The sequence below is a fragment of the Mus pahari genome, chromosome 6 (assembly GCF_900095145.1).
Source record: "Mus pahari chromosome 6, PAHARI_EIJ_v1.1, whole genome shotgun sequence".
NCBI lineage: Eukaryota > Metazoa > Chordata > Mammalia > Rodentia > Muridae > Mus > Mus pahari.
In genome coordinates this window covers 77,919,995-77,936,258 of record NC_034595.1, presented here as the reverse complement: position 1 = coordinate 77,936,258, position 16,264 = coordinate 77,919,995, and the positions used below count along the sequence as shown (strand labels likewise).

At 43.0% G+C, this 16,264-nt stretch overlaps 1 protein-coding gene and 1 pseudogene across 2 annotated transcripts in view; both read left to right on the top strand.

Annotated features, from left to right (window-relative positions):
• The window catches only part of Zmym4 (zinc finger MYM-type containing 4), a 99,579-nt gene extending 88,672 nt beyond the window's left edge, over positions 1-10,907 (top strand). The window contains exons 25-28 of one of the 2 annotated variants that reach the window (XM_029539595.1): positions 2,593-2,704; positions 3,880-4,128; positions 7,110-7,239; positions 8,380-10,907. In XM_029539595.1, the coding sequence (XP_029395455.1) occupies positions 2,593-2,704; positions 3,880-4,128; positions 7,110-7,239; positions 8,380-8,587 (699 nt within the window). In that variant the 3' untranslated portion in view covers positions 8,588-10,907. The remainder of the gene's footprint in view (positions 1-2,592; positions 2,705-3,879; positions 4,129-7,109; positions 7,240-8,379) is intronic. The other variant, XM_029539596.1, reaches the window with a different exon arrangement.
• A 744-nt stretch (positions 10,908-11,651) lies between these two features.
• Positions 11,652-11,769, top strand: LOC115064340 (annotated as a pseudogene).
• Positions 11,770-16,264: the final 4,495 nt, after the last annotated feature.

The window sequence follows — 16,264 nt, the reverse complement described above, 5'->3', positions numbered from 1 at the left end:
AGAGAGAGAGAGAGAGAGAGAGAGAGAGAGAGAGAGAGAGAGAGAGAAAGAAATTAACAAAGCGAATTAGGCAAGTAAGATAGTAAGTTGCTTCGAAAAGGCCTCATTCAAATGGATATTATAGTGATGGATAGTTGTTATTGACTAGGATAAATATTAATGAAATTAATTCTCTCCAGCTTATACATAGCCAGAGATGAAAGACACTATAATAGATGTGAGATAACATCTTTACAATGCTGAAGGCTCAAGCTATAGACTCAACTGCTTCCTGCTCTTTCAGAGGGCCTGAGTTCAGTTCTAGCACTTAGGTCAGGTCATCCTCCACCTTGAACTCTAGCTCTATGGGGAGCAATGCCTTTTGACTTCCATAGACATCTGCACCCACATGTGCACACATGTACAGACACATAAAATAAATCTTTAAAAACAAAACTAAATGCTACCTTGTATTGTTCTATAACTATTTATTATATTTTTAATTGATTTATATCTTATAAATGATAAACTGCTCCCTCGATACAGCTTAAACTGTGTATTATCCAAACATTTTTTTGTTTTGTTTTGTTTTTTGTTGTGGTGGTTTTCGGTTTTTGGTTGGTTGGTTGGTTGGTTGGTTGGTTTTTTTTTTTAAGACATGGTTTTACTGTATAGCCCTGGCTGTCCTAGAACTCACTCTGTGGACCAGGCTGGCCTCAAACTCACAGATTCACTTGCATCTTCCACCTCGGTGCTGGGATTAAATGTGAACTCCACCACCACCACCTGGCTATCTCTTATTCTGTGATATTGCTAATAGTTGACCCTTTCAGGTTGGGATTACTGGTACACATCTTTAATCCCAGGACTGAAAGGAGAATAGAGCTCTGTGAGTTCTCAATATGTTCTACATATTGAGTTTTAGGATAGCCAGAGCTATATAGAGGGACCCTGTCTCTCCAAAACCCCATCTCCACCCCCCAAAAAGGATCATTCAAGATGTTGTTCCAAAGGCTGGGCATGGTGACGCACGCCTTTAATCCCAGCACTCGGGAGGTAGAGGCAGGNGGATTTCTGAGTTCGAGGCCAGCCTGGTCTACAAAGTGAGTTCCAGGACAGCCAGGGCTACACAGAGAAACCCTGTCTCAAAAACAAAACAAAACAAACAAACAAAAAAAGATGTTCCAAGTGTTGAGAGCTGTGATTGGGAGGTCCTAAGTAAGGTTTCTTTTTCCTTCTTAATATCTATTTACCTTTATTTTATGCATATGAGTTTGTTTTTAAGCATTTATTTGTTACTATATGTAAGTATACTCGCTGTCTTCAGACACACCAGAGGAGCATCAGATCTCATTATAGATGGTTGTGAGCCACCATGTGGGTGCTGGGATTTGAACTCAGGACCTCCGGAAGAACAGTCGGTGCTTTTAACTGCTGAGCCATCTCTCCAGCCCCCATTTTGTTTGTTTTTAAGATTTATTTATTTTGTGTATGTGAGTGCCCTGTCTGCATGTACATCTTCATGTTTGAGGAGTACAATCAGATCCCATTATAGGTTATTGTGAGCCACCATGTGGTTGCTGGGAATTGAACTCGGGACCTCTGGAAGGGCAGCCAGTGCTCTTAACCTCGGAGCCATCATCTCTTCAGTCCCACATACGGGTTTTTTGTTTGCATGTGTAACTGTGGACCATGGGCATGTAAGTGCCCGTGAGGGCCAGACAGGAGTGTCACATTCCTGGAATTGGAGTTACAGCTACTAGCCACTGTGTGGGTGAATGGTTCTCTGAAAGGCCAACTCTCTACCCTCCCACCCCCTAATATGCTTTCATTTTATTTTATTATTTTAATTTTATATGTCCAGATGTTTTGCCTATGTAGATGCCTGTGCATCATGTACATGTGTGGTGCCCAGGGAAGATAAAATGTGCTGGGTTTCCTGGATCTTGAGTTATCAACAGTTGTGAACCACCGTGTGGGTGCTAGAAGTCAAACAGGTCTTCTGGGATGCCTCTTCCAACCTCCAATGCCCCCAAGCCCTTAAACCTGAGATTGCATTGTTTCAGGAGAAAGTTAGTGTAAGTAGTGTGGTACACAGAAGCTCTGTGAGCACATTGCAAACACATAGTACATACCAGGAAAGGGGAGTTCTGAAGTATGCATTGATCAGGGTTATCAAAGGAGTAAAGAGTTCTTATTTAGGAAGTCCGTTTGTATATTTGTTCTGTATTTGTTCATGAGCCCACGGAGGAGGAGGTTTGGACCTCTGGGACTAGAGTTACAGATGGTTTTGGGCTCTGTGGATAGAGTCTGTGTCATCACAAGAGAAGTAAATGCTCTTTCCTACAACCGGTTCTTGGTTTTAGTATTTACTCTGTACCACCCATATGCTTTTTTTTAAAGAACTTTATTTTGAAAATTCCGAGCCAAGTATCCATGCAAAAGCCTTGGACTTGAACTCTGGTGTTTTAACCTACAGTATAGTGCTTAGAAGCTGTGCAGGACAGACAGGAGTAGAAAAGGCAGACATTAAGGGACAAAACCATTTCTTATAATGTGTTCTAAATTTGAACTTTCTTTATACTAGTATGTGTTCTTTCTTTTATTTTTTAGTACCTATTTGAAAATGGTAGAATAGATAACATTTTTACGGAGCCCTATTCCAGATTTATGATTGAACTTACCAAACTCTTGAAAATATGGGAGCCTACAATACTTCCTAATGGTAAGGGTGTTACTTTTAATTATTTTATCATAGACTTGTATAAATGGATTTTTTAAAAAGTATTTCATATATTGCAATATAATCTGTTTGATGTAATACAGTTCAGCTTTTAAGGAGAAAATCTTATATTTATTGTTCAGCATTTTAGTAAAATGCAACTGTCAACAGTGTATGAAACTAATATACAACTCAAAACATATATTCAATTATTGTTACATTTGTAGGAATGTTTTGTCTGATAGTATCATGGAAGCTGCATACCGGTCACTATGGATCGACTCAGATGCATTCCATGCATAGATGATCTTTTTAGAATGCTGGTGATCTGTGCTTGTTTTATCCTTGAATTTTTAACCAGCGTTGTTAGAAAAGTCTGTGGTTCACCCCAGCTCTCAGGCTGTGACTGGAGAAGTGAGGCTGATAACCATGACTATGGCCTTTCTCTTGAGCTCTGGAGAACCTTTGGAGCATTCTGAGCCACATGCTGTTAGAGAGAAGGCTGGCAACATATATTTGGAAGTAATAAAGTCATATTCAGGGATGTTCTCCAAGAATAGAATACAGAAGCAGCAACAGAGAGGATTGAAAGAGAGCATTAGGTTAGACCTGAATGAAGGACATGAATCTTCTCCAAGGAGCAGTGCAGTGCAGTTAAGACCTTGACCTTTTCATTACAGATCCTAGTCAGTCCCATGACTGTTAGTTCAAGTTAAGAATGAGAGGGAGGGTGGGAGAGTACATTTTGCTAAAGGTAAACTTGATGGTCTGGGCGGAAGCTGCTTAATTTCCCGTGGACCAAACCTGACTTTGTCCTGGTTCTATAGTTTGAGCTAAAAAAAGTTTGTTATTAATTTCTTTATTTACTTTACACCCTAACCACATCTCCCTCCTCCCCTCCTGTTCCCTCCCTTTCACCTCCCCAGCTTCGTATTTTTAAATGGTTAGAAACTTGAAAGAAAAATATTTTGTGATATGAAAATTGCATGAAATTCAAATATCTATAAATAAGCCTTATTGTTCAGAGAAAGTGGCCTTCCTGGGAAAGATCAAACAGTACAGTGTGGAGCTGGGTCTCTCGTTGGAGTGCTGCTCTTCCTGTGCTGCTTCTGTTTGCCTGCTCAGAGAAGAGGTGGGAGTGGAGATTCCATGGCTCTCTTCTTCTCCACCCTGTCTAGGTTACATGTTCTCTCGAATTGAAGAAGAGCATCTGTGGGAGTGCAAACAGCTAGGCGCATACTCGCCCATTGTCCTGTTAAACACCCTCCTTTTTTTCAATACCAAATACTTCCAACTAAAGAATGTTACTGAGCACTTGAAGCTTTCCTTTGCCCACGTGATGCGACGGACCAGGACTCTGAAGTACAGCACCAAGATGACATATCTGAGGTTCTTCCCGCCTTTACAGAAGCAGGAGTCAGAGCCAGGTGTGTTGTTGGTAGATGAGGGTTCTGTTTGAAGTGCAAAGATGGTTATCACTGAAGGTCATGGAGGGCACACTGAAACTTTAACATTTTAATATTTTTCTGTTTCTGAGTATGTTACAAGCTCTCAAAATGAGAGTCTCTTTGGTTCATTGTAATCTTATTAACTTAAGTTAGAAATGCTGACTTAATTGTATAGTGCTGGACTGGAGAGATGGCTCAGAGGTTCAGAGCACTGTCTGCTCTTCAGAGGTCCTGAGTTCAAATCCCAACAACAACATGGTGGCTCACAGCCATCTGGTACCCTCTTCTGGTATGTAGGCATATATGCAGACAGAACATAGTATACTTAATAAAAATAAATTTTCAAAAAAATATTGTGTAGTGTCTCCCAACCCCCCCCCCCCGATTTAGTTGGGTAGATCCCAAATAATCTACAACTTACCAGAGTATTTATTTATTTTTTATTTATTTATTTATTTATTTATTTATTTATTTTGGTTTTTCGAGACAGGGTTTTTCTGTATAGTCCTGGCTGTCCTGGAACTCACTTTGTAGACCAGGCTGTTCTCGAACTCAGAAATCCGCCTGCCTCTGCCTCCCAAGTGCTGGGATCAAAGGCCTGCGCCACCACATCTGGCCCTTACCAGAGTATTTAAATCTGTAACCATGGTGATGAGGCCACTATTTCCGGGTACCAGTCAACAATTAACAGTTTAAAGAAACATGCTTAGCTTTTAATCTATTGGACTTTTTTGTTTTTACAAGAGCATCTTGATTTAGTTATCATCTTTTATTCAGTTCTAAAATTCTGAAAGAACTCAGAAGCCCGACCTAAAGTAGGTCGCTATTGTTATTGTATGCCTGGGTCAGTAGTAGCAGCTTCATTAAGTTGATTATGACCATGTGTTTCAGAAAGAGACTAAGTGACTCCATGTCTTCAGTGTCTGAAAAATACTATTCTAGAACTAGAAATTAAACTCTTGGTTTATGTTTGGTTTTGGTTTTTTTAACCTTACTATATAGTAGCTCAGGCTATCCCTGACCTCAGTCCTCTTAAATCAGCCTTCCCGAGAGTTGCAGTTACAGCTCTATGCCATCATGCACATATGGCATATATACACACAAAGAAATTCTTAATTTACATCAATATTAAGTTTTCCCAATCGTTATTACTTTTAAGAATAAATTGCATAGTGGAAATGTGAGGAATTAAATTTTCTAAATTTAAACTCTGAATAGTCGGTATGTGTGTACTATACATATTAGCTTGTTTTCCGTTGCTCCCTTAGCTTCAGGAATACTACCATCGTCTTGCCCTTTCCCCTGGTGTCCGTCTCTGGCCATAGCGTGGTACTTACGTGATCCACTTCATAGTATTGTTTTTTGTTTCTTGCTTTTTGAGACATCTCACCCTGTATCTCAGGCTTCCCTAGAACTCAGCTGTATTTCCCAAGCTAGCCTCAGTCATGAAGCCATACGTCATCCTTGGCTTTGAGGCTGGGGTTGCAGGCCTGGTTCTCCTCCTGAAGGTCTGCTTTATCCTCTTAGATAATATTAGCAAAGGAGTGAGGGGCAGTCAGTTATTTCCACTTTTGATTGAGTACTTGACAATGTTGATTAAAAAGTTCAACTTGTTTTTAAGCAACTTGTAAGGCATTTCTATATAGGAAGCTGGAGTTATTTTAAAGCAATAATACTAATAGCTGGAGAAAAAGAGTCCTAAACAATTTAAGAGTGACTTTAACAATGGGCTTTAGAGGGACCTGGCAGGCTTAGTGGTTTAGAGGACCTCTATTCCCAGTACCCATATACAGCTGCTTGGATCTCTGCTTCCAGAGGGATCTGATGCCTTCTTCTGGCCTCTCTGGGCCCTGCATGAAGGTGGTGCACAGACATATATCAAGGAAAACACCCACACGCATAAAATAAAAACAAAGACTTCATTTTAGAAAATGGAATGAGGCTATGGCTCAGTGGATGAAAGTGCTTAAAATGCAAGCATAACAACCTAGATTAAGGTCCCCAGCTCCACTGGGCAGTGGTGGCACAAGCCTTTAATCCCAGCACCTGGGAGGCAGAGGCAGGCGGATTTCTGAGTTTGAGGCCAGCCTTGTCTACTAAGTGAGCTCCCTTGTAAAACTAGCAGTGATGATGTGTATCTCCTACGTCAGTACTGAGGGGGCTGAGACAGGTGGACCCCTGAAGCTTGCTGGCCAGCCAGTATAGGGTATGACTAAACTTCAGGTCAGTGAGGGAACTGTCTCAAGAAAAAATGGCTCAGCAGGTGATAGTGACTGTTCCTTAACCCCGGTGACCTAAATTTGATCTCTGGAACCCGTGTAAAACTTAGAAGGAGAGAGTTGGTGCTGCAGAGTTGTTTCCTGACTTCCATGTGTGTCCAGTGTTGTGAGTGAATGAGTGCCTGTGCACATGCACACGCACGCACACACACGAGTGGCTTGGGCTCTTATGTCTACACATAAGTTGTGTTTAGTTTGCTGAATGGACAGTTGAGACCCAGCAGCCTCCTTCCCATGCCTGCACCATGCATGGTCTAACAGCCCAGCCCCAGAGAGTCCTGTCTTATCAAATGGTAACTCTGATGCCATTTCCTAGAATACCTTAGTACAGGGAACTTGAGCAAGAACTCAGTCTGTACTAGTACCCCAGAGGAGAGATGCATTCATATAAATGCTTCGATTTATGAGCCCTGTACCTAATCCATTCTACTGAGATAAGGATATATCAGTGACATATGGTCACTTTTGTCACACAACTCCTCTTTGTTTAACAGGAACATACATGTTTCAGGACAAGCCTAGTGTTTAGCATATAAACAAAACTCCTAGCACATAGTTGCTTAACAAATATTGTTGAATAAATGAAAGAGCAGGAGTTAGAGTCCAGCTGGGAAGCAAAGCTCACTAGGTATGTTGACACCTATACAAATCTTTAATTTTTTTTTTTTTTTCTGCCTCAAGATAAGCTAACTATTGGCAAGAGGAAACGAAATGAAGATGATGAGGCCCCAGTGGGAGTGGAGATGGCAGAGAACACTGACAACCCACTGAGGTGCCCGGTTCGGCTTTATGAGTTTTACCTGTCAAAATGGTAAGCGACCTTTTTCTGTGCTCTGCGCACAGAGCAGTCATTACCCAGCATAACTGGCACTTTATTCAAGTGACTGGAAACTAGAAGCACAGCTGACTGTGACCCAGGGTGTGCCTTTGTTCATGTTTTCTCCATCCTTTTATCTGCCTGGATTTGGAACTAAGAAGCCAGCCATGTCATCTTAAACATTAAGATAAAAACATTTTCTCCTAAAATTTCTCTAAAAGGGGGGGGAGGGGGAATCACATTTCATTTGACCTTCTGACACACTGTTGTTCATCCTGTATGTAGAGCCTTTTTTTTTTTTTTTTTTTTTTTTTTTTTTTTTTTTTGGTTTTTCGAGACAGGGTTTCTCTGTGTAGCCCTGGCTGTCNTGGAACTCACTCTGTAGACCAGGCTGGCCTCAGAAATCTGCCTGCCTCTGCCTCCCGAGTGCTGGGATTAAAGGCATGCGCCACCACCGCCAGGTGTAGAGTCTTCTCTATAGTGATTTATTTTTTTGTGTAGAAAACAAATTCTGAGGCTGTTTTTTGGCTAAAACCTTCAAGGAGGAGAAAGCATTGAAGAAATTTGAGTTTTGTATGTTAAAGAGCCACCATCCAACCCAACCCATCCCCATGCTGGGAGTATAGCCACCAACAGTCTTGAGTCCAGAGCTTAAAGTTTTCAATTAAAAGAAATTCTGACGATAACGTATGAAATAATAGCATCAAGTGACCTATGCAAATTGGCCCACCTGCCTGCTTGCCTGCCTGCCTGCCTGCCTTCCTTCCTTCCTTTCTTTCTTTTTCTCGAGGCAGGGTCTCATGTTTCCCAGGCTGGTCTCAAACTTGATTTGTAGCCAAGGATGACCTTGAACTTCCAGTCCTCATCTCTCCACCTTCCAAGTATTAGAACTACAGGTGTCTGCCCCACACCCAGCTGTGCTTTATCTTTATCACAGTTTGCCACTTTCAACTCGGTTCTGGGTCGCTCCTGGGAGGAACATGCCTGTTATCCCTGTGGTTCTGGTGTTACTTACGACGTGAGACAGGATGGGAAGAAGTTCAGAACTGTAATCTAAGAAATGATGATGTGTATTTCCCGTGTTCCCATCTCAACTTTGTTTTCTCTCTTTTGCTTGTTTCCTCCTATGGATAGTTCTGAAAGTGTGAAGCAGAGGAGTGACGTGTTCTACCTTCAGCCTGAGCGCTCCTGTGTTCCTAACAGTCCCATGTGGTACTCCACATTCCCCATAGACCCTGGGACCCTGGACACCATGCTGACACGCATTCTCATGGTGAGGGAGGTACATGAAGAACTTGCCAAAGCCAAATCTGAAGACTCTGATGCCGAGTTATCGGATTAACATGAAGGAAAGCTCCCGTTTTCATGCACACTGGTATGCACCAAGCTGTGATATACCCAGCTGTTGGGAAGATGTTGAAATGCAAGTCCTCTTGACTTGCTTATTTGGTGGGAAAAACGGTAGCTTCTGAGCCATAGTGGGCTGCAAATGTAACCTGAAGGGAGAAGGGTGAGTGGATTGGGAGGGAGAGGAACGTTCATAGACATCTTCGAAAGACTAACCAGTTTCTGAGTGGTGCATAATCTTATTTTCTTTGGGAATAAGAAATTGTGGAATATTTTTAAGGAAAACTGTTGTATAAAATTCTACCATAGTAACCTTAGTTAGAAGGGGTAGCTTTGCAGTGAGACCCTGGCTGCAGTAGGCTACTTGAGCAAGCTGTCCATGAACTTCAGGAAAGGTCACTGCACAGCTGAGAGTGGCATCAGATGAGGACAGGGAGACTCAGCCTGGAAGATCCAATAAAAATACTCAAGTTTTTATAAAAAGATAGTGGTCTGGGTTGATTTTTCACTGCCAACCTACTTAAGTGAGGGATAGAAGCCTTTAGTCTTTTTAACTGAAGGCCCCTCACATCAGAGGACGCGCCCTTCATTACTGTTAGTGAGCCCCTTTTCATTTAGGGTCTTGCCTTCTCAGCTGTGGGTGATTGAAGGTAAAAAGGATGATATTTGAGAATTTAACTATGTACACAGAAAATCTGTGGAGCTCATTAGACCCTGGTGTCTTGAAGTATTTATAGAAAGCCCATTAAAATGCCCACTTCTCTGGGTGCTGCTGTCTCCTGGCCTCAGCTGGCTGCACAGAAGTGGAGCCACCCTTTGTGTCCAGTTTTCCCCCATGGCATCCTTTCTTCCCTGTCTTACTTTCCTGTTCCCAAATGATGCTGCTTGTTCTTTGTACCAGCTTCTAGAGGCCCTTGTCATTTCAAAAGGAATAACCTGTCTCCATAATTCTGACAAATGTGTGGGTGATCCCACAAAGACACAGTATTAAGTAGCTGTCCGAGTTACGGTAGGGAAGGTCGCAGTAGGTTGCTGTGTAAAAGCATCTGGAAGTTGACCTTATTGCCCAGGGAACTTGAAAGTTAGGAATGCTGGGGCTGGAGTCCGAGGTGACTGACCTTACATATCCATGCGGTTGGTTTTTCTACTGCTTCATTCCAGATTCTAGCTCTCATAGTTCTATGGGGAGTGTAAGGCACAGGTGTGTGTGACATTACCAGGTGTCTCCCTCATCTCCATTCTCAGTTTCTTTCCTACAAATTTTGAATCAAGCTTTTAATAATGTTGGATAATTATTGAGCTTCTTTAATTGACGTTAATTTGAGCTTACAGCAGAAATGAGAGAAGTCATAAGCTTCTCCAGCGTGTCATCTTAACTTCGGTATGTCCCATGTCATAGGTGGGAGTAGCAAGTTGGTTGTTTTGTTTTGTTTTTTTTTTTAAACAAATAAAAGTCATTTAAATACAACAGAACTTTAAAATGGGCCTTTGACATTGTGTACTTAGTGGTTCTGTCCCTCTGCTTGTAACAAATACCCTTTTTGTTACTAAAAATTATGTGAAAGAAGTTAATCTGGCCCAGTCTGTATGATTAACTCCATCTGTGCTGTCATTTCTGACGGGGAAACCTCTTCCTTCCAGACCTTGATTGATTGGAGGGAAAGCAGTTGGCCTGTCTGATAAGTCACCAATAAACCATCCAAAACACCAGGTGTCCAGTCCTGCTGTATCAGTTTTGATTTGTGTAAACACTAACATTTCCCATCTATAGTTGTATGAAAAACAAATACTGTTAGCTTAGTATATAAATTGTTATAAAATACCAAAAAGGGAAAAAAAATGTATCTTTTAAGAGAACAGCCACTACCCAGATAGATGACTGCATCAGGGCTTCAGCTGCATGTTAGTGCAGGGGCTTCAGACCCCTAAGCTAATTTTAAAAACTGGTTGATCATCAGTCATTCCTCCTGAGTGTAGCCGTTTGCTGTGTCAAATCATTTGCTTTTTTAATTTTGTTAAAATTGTGTAAAACCATCCTTACTCCATCCTCCCTCTAGGGGGAGTGAGGGACGAACCCAATTACTAGCGCCTGATCTCGGCCTGTCCCCTGTCCTTGGTCTTTAACTGTCTCTGGATTTTGTCTTTGCAGGAACCACAGAACTATTCCCTTAGAATAAAATAGTATATTTGTATTTGATGGGTGAGTTCTTTTTCTTTGTTGCTTTAAAGAACTTTAAATATATATTTTTTTATTTGATCTTATTGGTATGATCCAAGAGATATAAAATTGCAAAAAAAAAGAATGCCGCTTTCAGCAAAGTCCCTTGGTTTTTATTCCCTGCCGTCTTCCTGTGGCTTGCTTGTTTCCTGTCAAGGCTTGTTTCCATTTTTAGGTAACTTTTAACCATATTAAAAGTCCCAGTAGCTAGAGTGCCATGTGGCATGCACACAACCTTTGGGCAGACCTCTTCAAGGTCGTGTCACTGTGAGTGTTTGCCATGTCAGAGACTCAGCAGGGTGCATGCTTGCTGTCAGGTGTGCATGAGGGTCTTGCTGAAGATGTGGGACTAAAGAGTGCATTTTCTTAGTCGGTAGAGGTGCCTTGGGTATTCCACCAAATTCTACATGGACCATTTGTGTTCCCCCTACAACATTCCTAAATTTATAAAACTCTTCTCCCAAAACATGGGAAGTAAATGTTTCTGTAAATGAGGTCTAGTTTCCACATGAATACAAAAATCCTGCCTAGTGTCTCTCTGAAAGATGAGGAGATAGTAAGGTACCAATGCCCGCCTTCCTCTGCACTGCTAGTGGTCTTTGTCCTGTCCTTGGGGTGTTCTTCAATTGTGAGGCACTGTGACATTGGAAGAGTTACAGGCTCTGGGGTCTTTCTGATTGCTGTCTCTATGTAACCCTAAGTAACTGGGAGAAACCGGTCAGTTGTCTCCTCTGTGAAGTGAGACGGTAACACTTTCTTAGTTGTTAGGCATGGCACATTGTAGCTTTCAAATGTAAGATGGCTCTTAAACCCTTACCCATCTCTCCTGCCCCCGGAGCCCCCCTCCACTGTAGGCATAGCTACTGGCTCACCTGTGCGTCAGTAGGTGGCAGGGGAGGGACTGTCTTCGATCAGAGTTCTGACCCATGAATATCTCTGAGTGATTAGTACCTAATATTCCCTGAGAAAAGGTGAGCCTGTGATCACATGACCACCACTCTGGTGCCAGGCAGGCCTGGATGGACTCCCAGGACTAGATATAAGCCCAAGACTAGAAGAATCCCACCTAGGGCCACAGGTCCCAGGCAGGTGTGAGCTCAAGACAGAATGGCCACTTGGGTGGTGATGACCACCAGGCTGGCGCCATGGAGCCCAGACAGGGAACTGGCTTGAGATGACTCCTGAAAGCATGAGTGGGGGTACTACTCCTGACATCACTCCTGACAGGGTCCCAGACACATGGAGACCCTGGGAGCCACTAAGAGGAGCAAGTGAGTAGTGTAGAAATGGAAGAGAGAGGTAGACAGACAGATAGACAGAAGGATGTGGGCACAACGAAGAGAGGCAGAACTGAAGACTCAAGGGTAGTGAGGAACAGCCTGATGTGAGTAGCTGATGATGCCACCTGGAACCATGGTGGGGTCTGTGGCCCTGCAACAGCAGGGGTTTGTTTCCACCAAAGGCCAATGGACTCCCAGGTGTGGGCCGCTGCCTAGGGACATTGATGCCTGAGGGCTGTGCAGAACTGATCCTACCTCTCACCTAGGCATCCTGGGAGAGCTCACTATGTCCCTCACTGGCTGCAGCACTCAGGAGAGCAGGCTCTGCACCTCACCTGGGCAGCAGGGTAGAGCTGGCCCTAGATGTGGGGGATAAAGTGATCTGGACCCAAGGGTGGTGTCTGCTGGGCAGTGGCGCTGATAAGAAAGAGAGACTCTCTTCCTCTTCCTCATCCTTCACCATCTGTGATAGACAGGATTATGAGTGGGAGAACTGGCCATGTACCTCACCTGGGCAGCAGGGTAGAGCTGGCCCTGGTTTTGGGGGGCTGCTGCCAGCCCAAAGGTCTTGAAAGCAGGAGAGCTGCCCATCTCTAATACCTCTCAGATTTAGGGCTTTCCGTTGTCCCACCCCCTCATCTACCCCACCAGAGTCCATGAAGGGGCTGGTTCCATAGATCCAAAACTGCCAGCGCTCCATGAAGCAGGGCAACAACAGGATATCCATATCCGAGAGGAGTCCCTGTGAGGTTCTGTATCGACAAAGTAACAGAAGCCATCAGGGCCTTGCACCAGACCCTTGGATCATTGCAATAAAACATTTGCAAGCAAAAGTGTGGACAAAAGGGTATACTGTGGGACACACTGACACACTACAGCTCCCAGCAACTTTTTTTTTTCTCTGTTACAGGGGTGCTTGTAAGGGTGGAGGGCAGGTATGAGGATATGGGGAGGTGAGTGGGATTGGGGTACATGATGTGACATTCACAAAGAACCAATAAAAACTTTGAAATCTCTTTTGAAAAACTGTACCCATTTCATGTGTGCACACACATGCCACAGTGTGGTTTGACAGTCAGAGGACATCTGGCTTGAATTGCTTCTCCTTCCATACCACGGAGTTCTGAGACAGCCCTGCTTGCCAGGCTTGGTGACAAGCACCTTTATTTTATCAGCCCTTTCTTTTAACATTGAGTATGTACATTACACATGCATGTACATTACAGAGATGCATGTGGTGGTCAAAGGACCACTGTTACCACGTGTGTTCTGTGGTCAGCAAGCACCTTTACCCAAAGTCATTTCACAGGAATCAAGGGTATGGGTGGGTATAGTATGTATATGTATGTATGAGTTTGGTATGTATGTATGGGTGTGGTATGTATGCCTTTATTTATTTTGATGCCTATCTGAGGGACAGGATAACTGAGTGGAGTCACTTTGCCCCACCACATGGCGTGTTTCAGTATAGAACTCATGTCTTTGGGTTTGGCCACAAGGAAGGACCTTTACCTACTATGACATCTCCCTGGCCCTCAGATTTTACATTTATAATGTACATAAATTGCTTGACATATACTAAGGTTTCAAATGCCTGTGAATCCATCTTGTAAAATATTGTAATCTGCAGATCATTTCTGCATGTCAGAATTAAGTGTTCGGCATGACCTGGCACAGTAGCTCTGTGCTCACATCTGGCCCACAAGCAGGAGGCAGAGAGAGACACTGAGACTGCTGTGGGCTGTTGAGACCTCAGAGTCTGTCCAAAATAATTCCAACTTTGGACCAAGTATTTAAATACATAAACCTATGGGTAGCATTCTTCTTTTTTTGGGGGGGGTAGCATTCTTCTTATTCAAACTTTCACATACTATGTTTTGGGGGGCTTTTTTGCCTTTGCTTTTTTTTTTTTTTTTGTAGCAAGTTTTTTTCCATTTATATTTTTTATTAATGTATGTGAAGTACCCAAGGGGCTAAAGGGGTGTGCAACCCTATAGGTGGAACAACAATATGAACTAACCAGTATCCCCCAGAGCTGTGTCTCTAGTTGCATATGTAGCAGAGGATGGCCTAATCAGCCATCAGTGGGAGGAGGAGGCCCTTGGTATTGCAAAGATCATATTCCCCAGTACAGGGGAATGCTCTAACTAAAAAAATGTATGTGGAGTGGTGATATGGAAAGTAGAGGGAGTCACAAATCAGTAAAACCCACATGAGTGTAGCCTGTCAAAGATTCCAAGACCAGTAGCAAAGCCATTAACCCATATGCTGGCCTTAAGAGCTAGGGTAAAATATTTCTCAGGAATTCCAATTGTGAGCAAAGACCACTGCAGCTTCTTCCTACTAGATGTTTATATATAGCCCGAGACTTCACCTGCAGAAACTTCCAGTTGAAACTAGCTAACCCCTCCCACAGTGCTATATGCTGTACTTACCTAATGAGCATAATGAGATTCCAGATTAAGCAGTAGTGGTTAGAGATACCCCCACCACCACCCATCACTACTGTAAAGGTATCTGCATTCTCCTGTTGTCTCAGAGGTTTACTGCCTCTATCTGATATCATAGGCCTAGTCCTGGAAGCTTCTAGGCCTCCTTACAGTCTAATCTTACCTAAAATCTTACCAGTCCCTGTGACTTACTGCTGAATAAGCTCACCCTTTCCTATTCTTTCTGATCACTGACAGAATCAACTCAGCTATTCTGCCCAGCTCCTCTCCAGGCTGGCTGATTCAATCTGGCTTCTCTCTTGGATTCTAACCGAATTGCTCTGCTTGGCCTCAGTCTTCTGGCTCCTCATTCTCTGACTCTTTCTGTCTTTACCTATATTTAGCTTGTTCTTTCTCTGCAACCAGTCTCTGAACTTTTGAATACCAGTCCCGGAAAAACCATCTCCTCCTCTCTTTTTTTTCCTCCTGTCAGCTCTCTCTTAGCCTCTTTTTCCTCTGTCTTGGGCATATCCTACTCATCAAATCCCTCCCTGAGTCATCATTTTGTGTGCTGCTCAATAGAAGTTACTTTCAAACATGGGTGCTTCCTTCTACAAACTCACTCTACCTTCATTGTTGTTCTTTTTGACCATTTCTCCAAAAGGAATCCCCATTCCCATCCTTCAGGGCTAGCCTTGATGATGTAAGTAGCTAAGAATGACCTTTGAACTTTTAATCCATTGCTTTTTTTTTAAAGATTGATTTATTATATGCAAGTACACTGTAGCTGTCTTCAGACACCCTAGAAGAGGGCACCAGATCTCATTACAGATGGTTGTGAGCCATATGTGGGTGCTGGGATTTGAACTCAGGACCTTTGGAAGAACACTCAGTGCTCTTAACTGCTGAGCCATCTCTTCAACCCTTAACCCATTGCTTAAATGGGTTTGTGCCACCATGCCCCTGTATCAAACATAGGGCTTTTTGTGATCTAGCCACTTGGTGAGGGGAATTTTTTTTTTAATATTTTTTTAATTTTGTTTTTTATGTGCATTGGTGTGAAGGTGTTTGATCTCCTGGAATAGGAGTTATAGTCAGGTGTGAGCTGCCATGTGGGTGCTAGGAATTGAACTAGAGTCCTCTGGAAGAGCAGCCAGTTCTTTTTTTAACCTCTGAGCCATCTCTCCAGCCCCCTTTGCTGTAAGTTGGTGGTATGCATGCTGTGATCATTTGCTGTCAGATTATGGCATTTGAGTGAGCTGCCATTCCCTCAGCTATCTTGTGGTCATTTTTTTGGAAAAAGACAAAAGTCAGGCGCTGTGCACTGCACTTGTCAGTAGCTTAAGGGCGACGCTGGAGGCATCTCTCAGATGCTGTTGCCGCCTTTCAGAAACTATTGTGAGATGGGTTCTTGGGAAGCAGCAGCTCTGGGGGGAGTTGTAGACATTGCAGACACCCCACCCCACTCCCTACAGCTTCCGTCCTCAGCCACCTTGGCTTCTTCCAGTCCAACCCACTAGTGATAGTAACTAGATGGGTTGGCCCCACCTTGGAGGCATGCTGGAAGACCATTGCTGTTGGTCTCTGGGATTGTCAAAATATTTGGGGACACCTTTATTCTTTTGGGTTTTTGTTTTTCTGGTAGTACCTCCTTTGGAGAAAGGAACTGGTAGTGATTTTATTATCTTAATAGGAAACAGAATTGTATCTTACATTCTTACATTTTCTTTTTTTTTTTTTTTTTT